The sequence below is a fragment of the Bos taurus genome, chromosome 5 (genome assembly GCF_002263795.3).
Source record: "Bos taurus isolate L1 Dominette 01449 registration number 42190680 breed Hereford chromosome 5, ARS-UCD2.0, whole genome shotgun sequence".
Classification (NCBI taxonomy): Eukaryota; Metazoa; Chordata; class Mammalia; order Artiodactyla; family Bovidae; genus Bos; species Bos taurus.
In genome coordinates, this window is record NC_037332.1 from 71,938,347 (window position 1) to 71,951,545 (window position 13,199).

General features: G+C 46.0%; 1 protein-coding gene across 4 annotated transcripts in view; it reads right to left on the bottom strand.

Annotated features, from left to right (window-relative positions):
* The window catches only part of LARGE1 (LARGE xylosyl- and glucuronyltransferase 1), a 609,947-nt gene that overhangs the window by 132,177 nt on the left and 464,571 nt on the right, over positions 1-13,199 (bottom strand). For all 4 annotated transcript variants that reach the window (NM_001205588.1, XM_005206780.5, XM_059886204.1 and 1 more), the window contains one exon: positions 3,364-3,468. In NM_001205588.1, the coding sequence (NP_001192517.1) occupies positions 3,364-3,468 (105 nt within the window). The remainder of the gene's footprint in view (positions 1-3,363; positions 3,469-13,199) is intronic.

Here is a 13,199-nt window from a genome sequence, read left to right on the forward strand (position 1 = left end):
GTAGAGAAATGATTTAAACAATTTTGCAGTTCTCTTTCCTCACTTTGTATAACCTGCACGGTCCAGGAATTTCACATAAAAAGGCTTTACAAAGACCAAAGTCACTTCGTTCAGAACTTTCTAGCAGCTAAAATGATCTAATACGCTCATAGATTTAAGTAGTCAAATCTCACCTGTCCCCAGATCTTTGACACAGAGCCAGGTGACCAGCGGACAGTCCCAACTGAAAGTGATTTACTGAGACAGGGTTACCTTTTAAAAAAGGATTCTTGATTCTGAGGCCACTAAAATTCAAGCTAGGAAGGTTAGTGGTCAACAGCAGGCTCCTTACTTATCAGATTCCAACCTTTAACTCTCTAAGCTTGAGTCTCCTAGGTATAAAATAGAGATGAGAATAGTTCCTGCCCCATGAGGTTAGTGTGAGGATCAGATGAGAGTAACACCTAGAACACACTGGGCACAGCACTTGGCCAGTACTTAGCTGGGATACAGAGACATCGCCTTGCCCATTACCATAACAGAAATACCTCCACACCAGCTAATCAGAGCTGCTGATTTGAGCCCATTTTGGGGCCCCCTCCCTGAACCTGAAGAATTGATGCTTTTGAACTGTGGTGTTGGAAAAGACTCCTGAGAGTCCTTTGGACAGCAAGGAGATCAAACCAGTCAATTCTAAAAGAAATCAACCTTGAATATTCATTGGAAGGACTGATGCTGAAGCTGAAGCTTCAATACTTTGGCCAACTGATGTGAAGCGCCAACTCACTGGAAAAAGACTCTGATGCTAGGAAGGACTGAAGGCAGGAGGAGAAGAGGATGACAGAGGACAAGATGGCTGGATGGTATCACTGACTCAATGGACATGAGTTTGAGCAAGCTCCGGGAGATGGTGAAGGACAGGGAAGCCTGGAGTGCTGCAGTCCATGGGATTGCAAAGAGTCGGACACAACTGAGCGACCGAACAACAACCACCCTGAACATGGCCTCTCTCAGGGATGGCCAGAATCCCCCACCATTCTGTGACTCAAGGGTTAATACCCTGTACAGCAGGGAAGTGCTGGAGGTTAAAATTTGTCAACTGCAGCCCCCACAGGTTGTGACGCCTGGTAGGTGTTACAGAGGAAAATGACATCCTGTGAGGGACGCCTGGACCTTCTGGCAAATGTCAGCTAAGGAATGTCTCCCCACTCAGGACGGCCTTCAATACAGGCATCCCTGACCTCTGGCTGCCCAGGACATTCAGCCTGGACCTTTCTTTCCTTGTCTTATTCCAGCTCTGACCCCACTCTGACCCGATCTCTGAATGTGCACATCTGGATGCTCAACTCTCATCCTTCATCCTGTGGCCGCTGGGGTCTCATATTTGCATCTGACCCTCAGCACTCAAAGCTGACTGACTCCTCCCACTACAGACTCACCTGAGTCTCCAGGATCGTCTACCACATATCACCTTCGGGGGCACCACCCCCAGACCCCTGCCCTAACTCAGTAGAGCTGGTCTAGGTTCTGAGTCCCAGCCCTTCTTGGTCTGGCCTATCCTACTGCTCTCCCTGAGCTCCAAGTTCTCATCCTGACCCACAACACAGGTCTTCACCCTTGAGAACTGGGTATCAAAGCAAAGAGGATCTCCGGAGGCATTCTGAAGGTAGACAGTGGCAGGACCAGAGCCTAAAGAGGGGAGATTACTCTAGTTTCCTTCTTTATAAGCTCTACAAGGTCATGGGCTATGTCTGGTACACTAGCACAGGGCCCAGCACACAGTAAGTGTTAGACAGACAGGAGGTGAACGAAGAATGAATGAATGAATGACACTACTAATAGAGACAAAGAAGAGAAGAGACCCATGTGTGGGGTTAGCAGCAAGACAGAAAATGGATTTGATTTCTGACACAGGGTGTTTAGGGGCTATGCTCCTTTTAACTACCAATTACCAAATATATGTGCCTTTTCTCCTTCCAGGCACATGGCTGTGTTACACTTGGCCACACCCACTGAAGGTGGGCACAGCCACATGGTATCCTTTAGCCAATTTAATGTTGTTGGAAATGTCACTTCTTGGAAAAGACACATGCACCTCAGTGTTCACTGCAGCATTATTTACAACAGCCAAAACACGAAAGCAACGTGAAAGTTCCTTGTTAGATGAAAGGATAAAGAAGATGTGGTATATACACATGATGGAATATTACTCAGCCACAAAAGGATGAAATAATACCACTTGCAGCAACATGAATGCAACTAGAGATGATCATACTAAGTGAAGGAAGCCATTCAGAGAAAGACAAGCATCATATGCATCACTTATATGTGGAATCTGAAAGAAAAAGGTACAAATGAACTTATATACAAAGCAGAAATAGACACATAGACATAGAAAACAAACTGATGGTTACCAAGGTGGAAGGGGGGAGGGATAAATTAGGAGTTTGAGATTAGCATATACATACTACTATATAAAAAATAGATAGCCAGCAAGGACCTACTGTATAGCACAGGGAACTATATTCAATATTTTGTAAAAACCTATAAGGGAAAAGAATCTGAAAAAAAATATGTATGTATAGCTGAATCACTGCCATACATCTGAAACTAACACATTATAAATCAACTATACTTCGAGTTAAAAAAAAATTGCAAAAGAAAATTATGTCACTTTTAATCAGAAACTTTAAGAGTCAGTAAGACATCAGGGGACTTCCCCAGGGGTACAGTGACTAAGACTCTACACTCCCAATGCAGGGTGCTTGGGTTTGATTCCTAGTCAGGGAATTAAGGCCTTCCAAGGTGGCGCTAGTGGTAAAGAACTCTCCTGCCAATTCAGGAGATGTAAGAGATGTGGGTTCGATCCCTGGGTTGGGAAGATCCCCTGGAGGAGGAAATGGCACCCCACTCCAGTATTCTTGCCTGGAAAATTCCATGGACAGAGGAGCCTGGTGGGCTATAGTCCATGGGGTTGCAAAGAGTCAGACGTGACTGAAGTGACTTAGTACCCACACAGGGAACTAGATCCTACATGCTGCAACTATGACAGGTTGTAGCCAAAAAAAAAAAAAAAAAATCAGCTACTTTGATCCCCATACAAAGACAATGAATCCTACAGGTGACACTCATAAAGATGCCAGCTGGATCAGGGACTGGAGGTCAGGAGAGAATGCCACCGACTGCCACGGCCCAGGAACGACACTGCCTGTAGCTGCAGCCCTAAGCAAGCACCAGAGGGCCAACTCGAGTACAGTCTGCTGCCGAGCTCAGGCAACCAGGTGGCTTCTCCGTGCTTTGACTTACCTCCTCTTCCTGAGAAAGTCCTCACATCACATCGCACCCCACCCTCCAGTGCCCAGCATGTCACCCTCCTGAGTTTACCTGTGTTGTAGCCTCTTCCAAGGGCAGGCCAAGGACGGTGATTTTTCCACAGGTTTCCAAGGTACCAATCACTCTGGTTCTCTACCAGGCCCAGGACCTGCTGACCTGCAAAGTACAGAGAATGCAAAAGTCATAAAAGAAGCCGAGCCATGTGAGTACAGAACAGGGAACAGCAGCAAATCATCGTAATGCAGCTTTCGTTTATGAGGTACCGAGACCTGATGTAAGTGCTTAACTTCTATTAACGTATTTAATTCTCACACTTAGGCAGCTTAGCCATTTTCATCATCCCTATTTTATAGAAAAGAAATGGAGGTCACCCACAATAGCTAATTAACTTGCCCAAGGTCATTCATGGTTTCCCAGGTGCCACTAGTAGCAAAGAATTTGCCTGCCAATGCAGGAGATGTGGGTTTGCTCCCTGGGTCAGGAAGATCCCCTGCAGGAGTGCACAGCAACCCACTCCAGTATTCTTGCCTGGAGAATCCCATGGACAGAGGAGCCTGGCAGGGTGCAGTCCATGGGGTCGAAAAGAGTCGGACAGGACTGAACTGACAGTATGCAAGGTCATTCAGTTAGTCTGTGATAAAGCCAGAATCCCCAATCATTCATCTATCCATCCATCCATCCCTTAACTCATGCAACATGTATTATTTACTGCTATACTCTTCTTTAAATGTTCCAGTTCTTTCTCAAGGTATATTAATGTACTGGCTTTCAGGGCATGAGCTAATTTTCTCACTCAGAAAGGAAGAAAGGACCCTTGGCTAATGAGAAAGGATATCCCAGAGAAGAGCCTCCCTCTCACAGCATTTTGACTATCACATCCAGTCTGTCTTGTGTCAGCAAGGCAGGAGTGTTTTCTAGAGGAACAACTGCTTCTCTGTCCCCAGAGCTTGGCTCTGACGTTGGCGTTGCTTGTGAGTATAATGAGAATCACATAGGATCAAAGGTGAGTCAGGTCTCTCAGGCAATTTCTTAGCAGCTTTAGCACCTCAGGTGAGTCCGCCACTCACCCCAACTTCCTTGTGTGTTAATGTTTCTAGACTCAGGTCTTCTAGGTGGGGCAGGTAGGCATCAGAATCAGCTGTCTTCTCTTAGACAACCCTATCCTGCCACGTGCAGAAGCCATTCCTCCATGCAACTATGATCAACAGCTTTTATAGACTAAGAAACTGTGGGCTCACATGGGATCATGATTTGCACAAGTAGCAGCAGAGCTAAGATATGCATCCATAGTCGTCTAACGTCCGGATTCTTTCCACTGTCAGTGCATTATTGCTTACCTTTAGGACAAATGTTTGAGGTAGAAATGATGAATCTACATTTTATAGGATGAGAAACTGAGACTCAGAAAGTTTAAATAACTTGCTAAAGGTCACAGGAGATGAACAGGCACTGTCTGTCACAGCTAACCAATGCCTTCTGGAGCTAAAATTCTTATATTGTTGGCCAGTCTGAGAAATAAAGCCGTTTCTGACCAAATGAAAGCCCAGCAGCACGTGAAGAAAACAGTGGTTCTCCGAGAATACCATGCTGGGTGAAATAAAACCTCCTTGGTGTGATGACAGCTCCTTGAAATGATGGTGTGTGGGTTTGGTGTAATTTACTTGATCAATTTATCGAGCTCCCATCTAAATCATCACCCCAGCACAAATACATAAATTAGAGGCATAGGAAAAATACTACCACCCACTTTGTCATTGTATATGATCATATCCAATACATGTAGAATCCCTCAGAAAAACAGATCACCAATTCAGCAAGTGCAAGAGCCAATCAATTTCACACGCAACAAGCTTGGGACGTTTGTGTAAAACAGAACTGAAAGGCGCGGTGCCCTCAGTCAAGCAAGCTGCGTGCCGAGTCCCGATGCTGTGACTTTGTTAGAGAGCCTACTAAATAATCTCGCTCTGAGGTTAGAATGCAAAGGGGATATGGGGTCTTTGGGGGAGCTTGTTCATCATTACTAATGACCCTAGTTGGCACCATCATGGCTTTTTGGTACGATGAAGGAAGAGTGTCACCTGCTCAGAAATGACAAAAGGGAATGAGGTTTCATTGAATCTAGGATGGCCATCTGAATTTCACAAAAGACAATCTTCAGCTGTCTGGAAGTCCAAATTCCACTTTCTGGAATTCTATGAACTGTATTCTGCCTCAATCTACTTCTACAGGTGAATTCTCTAATAGCCACACGAAAGTGCACAGTTCTGCTGCTTGTGTCCTCACATCTGTCTTGCTCATACAGCTCTCGGTAGGCCTGCCCACCTGCCAACCCTCAACAGTATTCCTTTCAGGCTCATCTCTAGCAAGAAGATGCCTGTGATGGGGGACATTTCTACCTAACACTTCTGGGTATTTCTGCCGTCTGCTGACTTACGTCCTGCCAAGGACACAGTGGATAATATTCACATACACATCTCATCTGTAAATGTCCATCTCTCCATTTGACCAAGGGCAAGGACTGTGTAATAGCAAACACACTAACGCATTAATAAATGTCTGCTAAATAAATGATGTCTGGTACATAAATCTCTCCTGACTGGAGACCATTTATGTTAGTATATTAGTGTCCCCACATTTCTGACACTGCAAAACATTTCATCCTTTCTCCATTTGCCAAAATCAACACATTCTTCCACTCAGCTCTGGGAACCCTGGCATTATCCTCAGCTGCGTGGAAAACTGCCAACATGGGGTGACAGCTCCTGAAGCATTTTTTATATGGGTTGCTCTACTGGAGTCTTCAACTGAAGGTCTTCATCTCCAGAGAAGGAGTAATTTGCATTGTTAACCTTAAAACATGTGATCTCAAAGAATAACATCCAAGTGCTCCTTCTCTCGCTTTGCACCCAGGCTGCATTTCTTATGATGGTGGCATACAGCCCTTTCACGTTATGCCAGTCCTCTTCAAGGTGAAGAAAACAAAATCCTTAATTAGCAACATGATAGTTAGAATTTTAATATCCACTGGTTGGGAAGGCAAAATAATAAACAGCTACTAAGACTTCATTTTGCTTTTTTAGATGAATTCATTAGCTGCTCTGTCAATGAGTAAATTGATAGCTGGGGTTTGCCAGTGGGTTTGGGAACACCCTGGGCGGACTGCTTGGTGCCTTCACCCCTGCAGAAATCTGTGTCAGTGGATACGGAACCACTTGTAGCAGTGTAGCCAGAGGGCAAGACTGGAGCCAGACATCCTGGTTCCAATTTCTAGCCCTGCCACGTTTCAGCTGTGCAGCTTGGAGAAAATTACTTAACCTCTCTCTGCCCTAATATCTAACTATTGCGACTTCACGGGTTTAAATGACTTCACATATGTTAAGGCTAACCACAGGGGCTGGGCCATGTGAAACACCATGTAAGTAATGTAACAGCTCTTTTGAAATACCATCATTCAAGCTCATCTGTCAGCTTCTGAAAGATAGCAAGTCCATCCACATGGTTTTCTTTTTGGAGGTCAGCTAGCACTTTGTTTCTAGAACAAAGACTTTCTAGAATATTATTTTTTTAAGATTTTTTTTTTTTGACATGGACCATTTTTCAAGTCTTTGTTGACTTTGTTACAGTATTGCTTCTGTTGTTTATGTTCTGACTTTTTGGCCATGAGGCATGCGGGATCTTAGCTCCCCAAAAAGGGACTGAACCCACACACCCTGCATTGGAAGGCAAAGTCTTAGCCACTGGACTGCCAGGAAAGTCGCTAGAACTTTGTTTCTTTAAGTGTGGTCTGAGGACCAATTAGGGCTTCCCTGGTGGCTCAGATGGTAAAGAATCTGCCTGCAATGCAGGAGACCTGGGTTCAATCCCTGGGTTGGGAAGATCAAGAAACACCAGAGCTTCTTGTTAAGACAGATTTCTGGGCCTCAGCTGTGAAATTCATTGTGACTGGAAGGCTGCTTCCCATTTCTCATTAAGGACATGTGGAAGGAATTACCTGCTCCCATGAGTTTCAGAGAGACCTGAGTTCAGGTAGTCAGCCCCGCCCTCCTTCCTCCTCGCTCCCAGGAGCCAGCCTGCCAGCAGAGGGTAGCCTTGGATGAGTCTCACAGGGCAGGCCCCCTCTGAACCAGGCTGCAGTCACCGCATGCTTCCTGTGACAAGCTGGGCCATTCCAGCTCTGGGGTTGGTATTCTGAATATCCACTGCTGTTGTCGTTCACTCACTCAGATGTATCCAACTCTTTGTGACCCCATGGACTGCAGCACACCAGGCTTCCCTATCCTTCACTATCTCCCGGAGTTTGCTCAAATTCATGTCCACTGAGTTGATGATGCCATCCAACCCATCTCATCCTCTGATGGCCCTTCTGCCCTCAGTCTTTCCCAGCATCAGTGTCTTTTCCAATGAGTTGGCTCTTTGCATTAGGTGGCCAAAGTATTGGAGCTTCAACTTCAGCATTAGTCCTTCCAATGAATATTCAGGGTTGATTTCCTTTAGGAATGACTAATTTGATCTCTTTGCTGCCCAAGGGACTCTCAAGAGTCTTCTCCAGCACCACAGTTCAAAAGCATCAATTCTTTGGTTCTCAGTCTTCTTTATGGTCCAAATCTCACGTCCCTACATGACTACTGGAAAAACTATAACTATGACTATACGGACCTTTGTCTGCAAAGTGAATATCCACTGTAGATGCACATTAAGTTAAATCCTCCAAACTTACTGTTACCAGCAAAATCAGGTGACATTTTGTTCTCATTTTTCTATTTTATCTCTAAGGTCTGGGAGTGTGGGTATAATATTACATATTAATTACCTTGTCACCTAACACTCATCTAAATAAGAATTCTGGCCATTGAGTCTGGTAATATGCATTCAAAAATTCCCCAGGTAATTTGGATGTATATTAAAATTTGAGAATTATTCATCAAGGTCTGGGAGCTCTGTCTCTGCTTTAGTCAATGGCAAGGTTCCCCTGAAGAGCCACTAGCACACAATCAACTCATGTGGTGTATAAATCCAGTTCATCGACCAGCAGAGTCCAGCGGCCTCCTCTAGTGCTACACTTCCCTAGTGTAGTACAGTGGTGACGAAAGTGAATAACAGAGCCAGACTCCCTGGGCTCCAATCCTGGCTCCCTGCCCAGCTGATAGCTGTGTGACCTTTGACTAGTTACTTAATCTCTCTGTGCCTTTTTTTTTTTTTTTTCCGTTCATTTATAACACGGTGTGGACAAAAAGTACATACTTTAAACATTTTCTTTTCTCTAGGTACAAGTTAAGGCTTTCCAGGTGGCGCTAGTGGTAAAGAACCTGACTGCCAATGCAGCAGACTCGAGAGACGTGGGTTTGATCCCTGGGTAGGGAATGGCAACGCGCTCCACCTTTCTCGTCTGAGAAATCTCATGGACAGAGGAGCCTGGTGGGCTACAGTCCTTGGGGTTGCAAAGAGTCAGACATGACTGAGTACACACACACAGGCACAAGTTAATTTGTGAAAATGAAGCTGTGTTCTTTGCTTATTCACAGATCGCCAGTAAACAATGTCCAGAAAACAGTAAAATGTTCAGTAGGTATCTACACTTAACATTCTACCCAGAGTCCCCCAGCCCTATATTCTTTCCCCTCTACCTGGATTCAGGCATCTGTGGTCTCAGCCATTTCCTTGCTTCCTTAGCTGACACCACCCTTACTCTGCCTAGGCTTTGGTTAAGTTTAATACCGACTGAGGGTTTGCCTTTGTGTCAGATACCACACAAAGTACTAAGGAATCAAAGACAAATAAAATACAGTCTGCACCCTAGAGGCAGTTAGAAGGAGAAAGATAAACAATTATGACTTAGCAAGATGCTTGCAATGACAGAAATGCTGATAAGTCAGAGGAGTGGAGGGCAGGGAGTAGTGGATTCTATGGGCAGGGTGGGTGAAGTCTACTTCCCATCTCCCCTGGAGCATCTACCACAGCCCCTGCCGAACCGCAGCCACACTTGCCCCTTCCACCCAACCTCCAAGCTCCTGGGCTTCCCCCAAAGCTTCTTGGATGACACTGCTATTCTGTCACACCCTCCTAGACATCAGGTCCCCCCAGGCCCCCAGTGACAGCACATGTGAGACAGATTATCCTTCACAGCTTCGCCAATCCCAGCTCACCAGCCAGGCGGCATCTGCAATCAGGGTGTGGTCTCTGGACGTCAAAGTCTAAAACCTTAATCTTGATGATGCAAACACATCCTGGGCTTGCCATTCCATTAAGAGGAAAAATCCCAGGGAATCCTCTCAGGGAGATGACTCAGGTGGCTGGTGTGCCGCCTCCCTCAGCATCCCACACCGTCTGTCTCCTCTCCTTAGGAGTTATTATCATAAAACACCATGGCAAACAGAAAAGGCTTTGTCATTGTTTTCTGTGCTGGCCCTGTGGTTATGATTAAGTGCACTGTTTCCCGTCTTCCTTACTCTAGGCACAAGTTAACTTATGAAAATGAAGCTGTCTTCTTTGCTTATTCATACATCACCATGAACAGCCAGACAAGAGCGAACAAGCTTGCTCTTCTGGTGGGGCCCTGGTGTTGGTGTCACCAGCCAGCAGACGAATGACTCCAGACTGGGAGCTCCCCTGGCTCCCTCCTTCCGCAGCTTTTGGCTCCAGGCAAGGCTCCTGCCATTCAGGAGGTGAGGGCCCAAGGGAGCAGGGCATGGTGATGCTTCCAGGGGGCACCCTGGATGTGGCAAGGACAGGTGGGGCATTCATCCACCAGGTGTAAATTAGAAAGACAAAGGGTTTTAGAACGAGGCAAAACAGAGTTCTAGCCCCAGTTATCTATGGCTTGACCAAGGCATAATTTCTCTGGGCCTCAAGTTCCTTATCAGTAAAAGGACAAGAATAGAATTTCCCCACTTGCCTCCAAAAATAAATGTGCAGATAAATAATATGCATAAATAAAGCACCCGGGCCTTGGTAGGTGCTCAACTAGAGGCATTTTTTGACTTCTCTTTTGTGATCGTCATTGTTCGTGAAGTCTAGGTTTTCTGCTTGAAGCACTGACACTAGCTACATAGGCAGGACTCTAGGAAATTTGGCCAACGGCTCCCCTACCTGCCGCCCTACTGGCCTCTCCCCCGCCCCACTGAAGCCTTTAACTTCTGTGGCACTAGTCTCTGGGCTGTTTTCTTCCCTCTGAACACTCCTTCCCTGCCTCCTTCAGGGGCTCGCCTCCCTCTGCCTCCCCTTCAAAGCTGGGCTCCCCAACGCCCATCCTCGGCCCCTCTCTTTGCTCTACATTTTATCCCTGGGTGATGGAATCTACTCCAGTGGCTTCAAATACTACCAAAAGGAAGATCGTTACCCATCTCCATCTCAGACTGCTTTCCAGAGCTTCTTACTCTTAAATCCAACTACCTGCTCACGGGTTCATTTGGCTCTTTCACAGAGACCTTCAACTCAAACTGATCAAAATCAGATCCATAATTTTCTCTTCATAAATAACAGCCTGATTCCTGCCTATTCTGTTGGTTGGTAGCATCAAGACCCAACTTGTCACCAAAGCCAGGACCTTTGAGTCAACCAAGACACCCTGCCCCCCTCACCTCTCACATCACTGCTATAACCAGCTCCTACAGGTTTTATCTTTTATTTTTCAAACTCATCCCCTTCCTGGCTCCATCCTCATCACCTCTGTTTCCCTGACACCTTAGCAGATTCATACTTGGTCGCCTTTCCCTCAGGGAAGCCCCTTGCTACTCTATTGGGTTGGCCAAAAAGTTTGTTTGGGTTTTAGTATGCTGTTAAGGAAAAACTCAAATGAACTTTTGGGCCAACCCAATATTTTGCTTTACTTGGCCAGAGAAATATTTAGAAGTCAAATTTAATGATTTTGCTTTCTTGACTGAAAAAGTTAATGCTCCTGGGGCCTAGTATAGTGTGGATGGAGGGACAGATGAATGGATAAATGAAAAGTAAATACTATCTGTTACCCATAAACCTAGCCTGGAACTGGTGGGCTCTATGTGAATGGCATGGAATTAGGTGGGCACTAGTTAACCTCTCCAGGTAAACACCAGGAGCAGTAGCTCTCGTCCTGATCATGGATGCTTCCAGAGCTCTCTTTCCTCACCCCCTGGGAAGCTCCTGGGTACACAGAGGGAGTCTGCCAATCACTGCTGCACACCAAACCAGTTGTGCTTAAGGCAGCAGGTGAATATGAAAACTGTCCTGAGTATCAGCAGAGAAAGTTAACAATGCACTTCCAACCTCTTACATATTCTACTAAGCTATTTTAAAAGAGAAAGGCTTTAATAGCACCATTGCATGCATGTGTGAGTGCAGGATGGCTGTAATAAGGAAAACACAAGAGTATCACATTGTCATTTACGAAACATCTGACAGAATCCTTCACAGCCACAGGTGCACCCCCCACCCCCCCACTACGAGTGGGTGCCGAACAATAAAACATCTCCTGAGAAGATGCGACACAAAAGGGTATTTAAACAACCCTGAAAGGCTTGAAAGGACTGTTTCTGAACTTGCAGGTTTCACAGCTCCAACTTCTTCCGTTCAGCTCCAGCTAAATGCACTCTCGGATCACAGAGGTTCACAGGGGCTGAGGAGGGCTTAGTAATTCCCCTCGAATCGCCTACTCTGACAGATGAAGCCCACAGAAAGGGAGGGAGATGTTACACCATCAACACAAGAGCTGGGACTCCACCACCAACTCTACACCACGTGGTTTGTTTTTCCCCTATGTTTAAGCTTCTCCAACTTGGCCTCCTCTTCTTTCCTTGAATTTTAATTCTCATCTGGTTCAAATTTCAAGCTCTTCTATGCCTGAATGGTAATCCTGGGCAAGTTCTTAGCCTCTCAGGTTCTGCCTCTCTAAAATGGCAAAGGATTCTATTTCACGAGGGTGCACTGAGATCCTTAACCAGGTTTCTATACCCCACGTTTTTGTCCTTGAGATGGAGTCCACATGCTCTAATTAAAAAGGTCCCATCGTCCATCCTTTTGTTTCCTTTGGGCTGCTTGTTGAAGCACCCCTGGCTCCAGTTTATACCTTGGTTCAGCCAACCCTGATTTCATTTGGACAAAAATACTTCACCCTTACTGACCTCTATAGCTGAGGGATAATCCCTTCTAAGAGGAATTAGAATCAGTGTCACTCTAGAAGGTAGAATTAGGCTGCATGAGTTAAGATTGAAGGAAGATAGATTTTGCTTCTTATGGGCCAGACTGTAAGTACCACCGGAGTTTGCCCAAACAGAAGTGAGCTGCATTTTCAGGGAGAAGCTTCTGGGCACTGGGACAGTTCTAGATGAGGCTGCATGATTGAACACCTACCTGGCAGGTGTTCATCACATTCCTACTGTGCACCGGGGACCCTGCCAACTGCTGGAGACACAGTGGTAAAGGAACAGACCCAGAACATAACCTTCTGGGTTATGTGATCTCTACAAAAAGCTTCTCAAGCCTTTTGGCTGTGGTCTGCCAGGCCCTGCCCAAATCTTACTGAAGCAGATTCTCCCAGGGTGAGGCCAAGGAGTTTCTCTGCAAAGGACAGCAGCATGAATTCTGATGCAAAGCGGGCCTGGGGACCTTTGGGAGTGGGAGGTCACCCAGCAGGCTGCAGGTGGGAGAGGGCTCACCTACATCAAGCAGAACACTAGATTTGAGGAGCTTGAAGCTCCCTTCCAACCTGGTCGTGAGATCTCTTTATTCTAGGCAAGCAAAGCCTTTCTCCTCATGCTGGACTGTCCTCAGACACGTTCTTCCTGTGTGTGTGCACAGCTGAAGGCTGTGTTCCCAGGGCAGTCCCTGCTCCATGAGCACTTCGCCCAGGCACCAGACAATGTGCTTGTCTTGCATCATTTCAGAGTGCCTTACAACAAGCCAGTGAGGTGAGC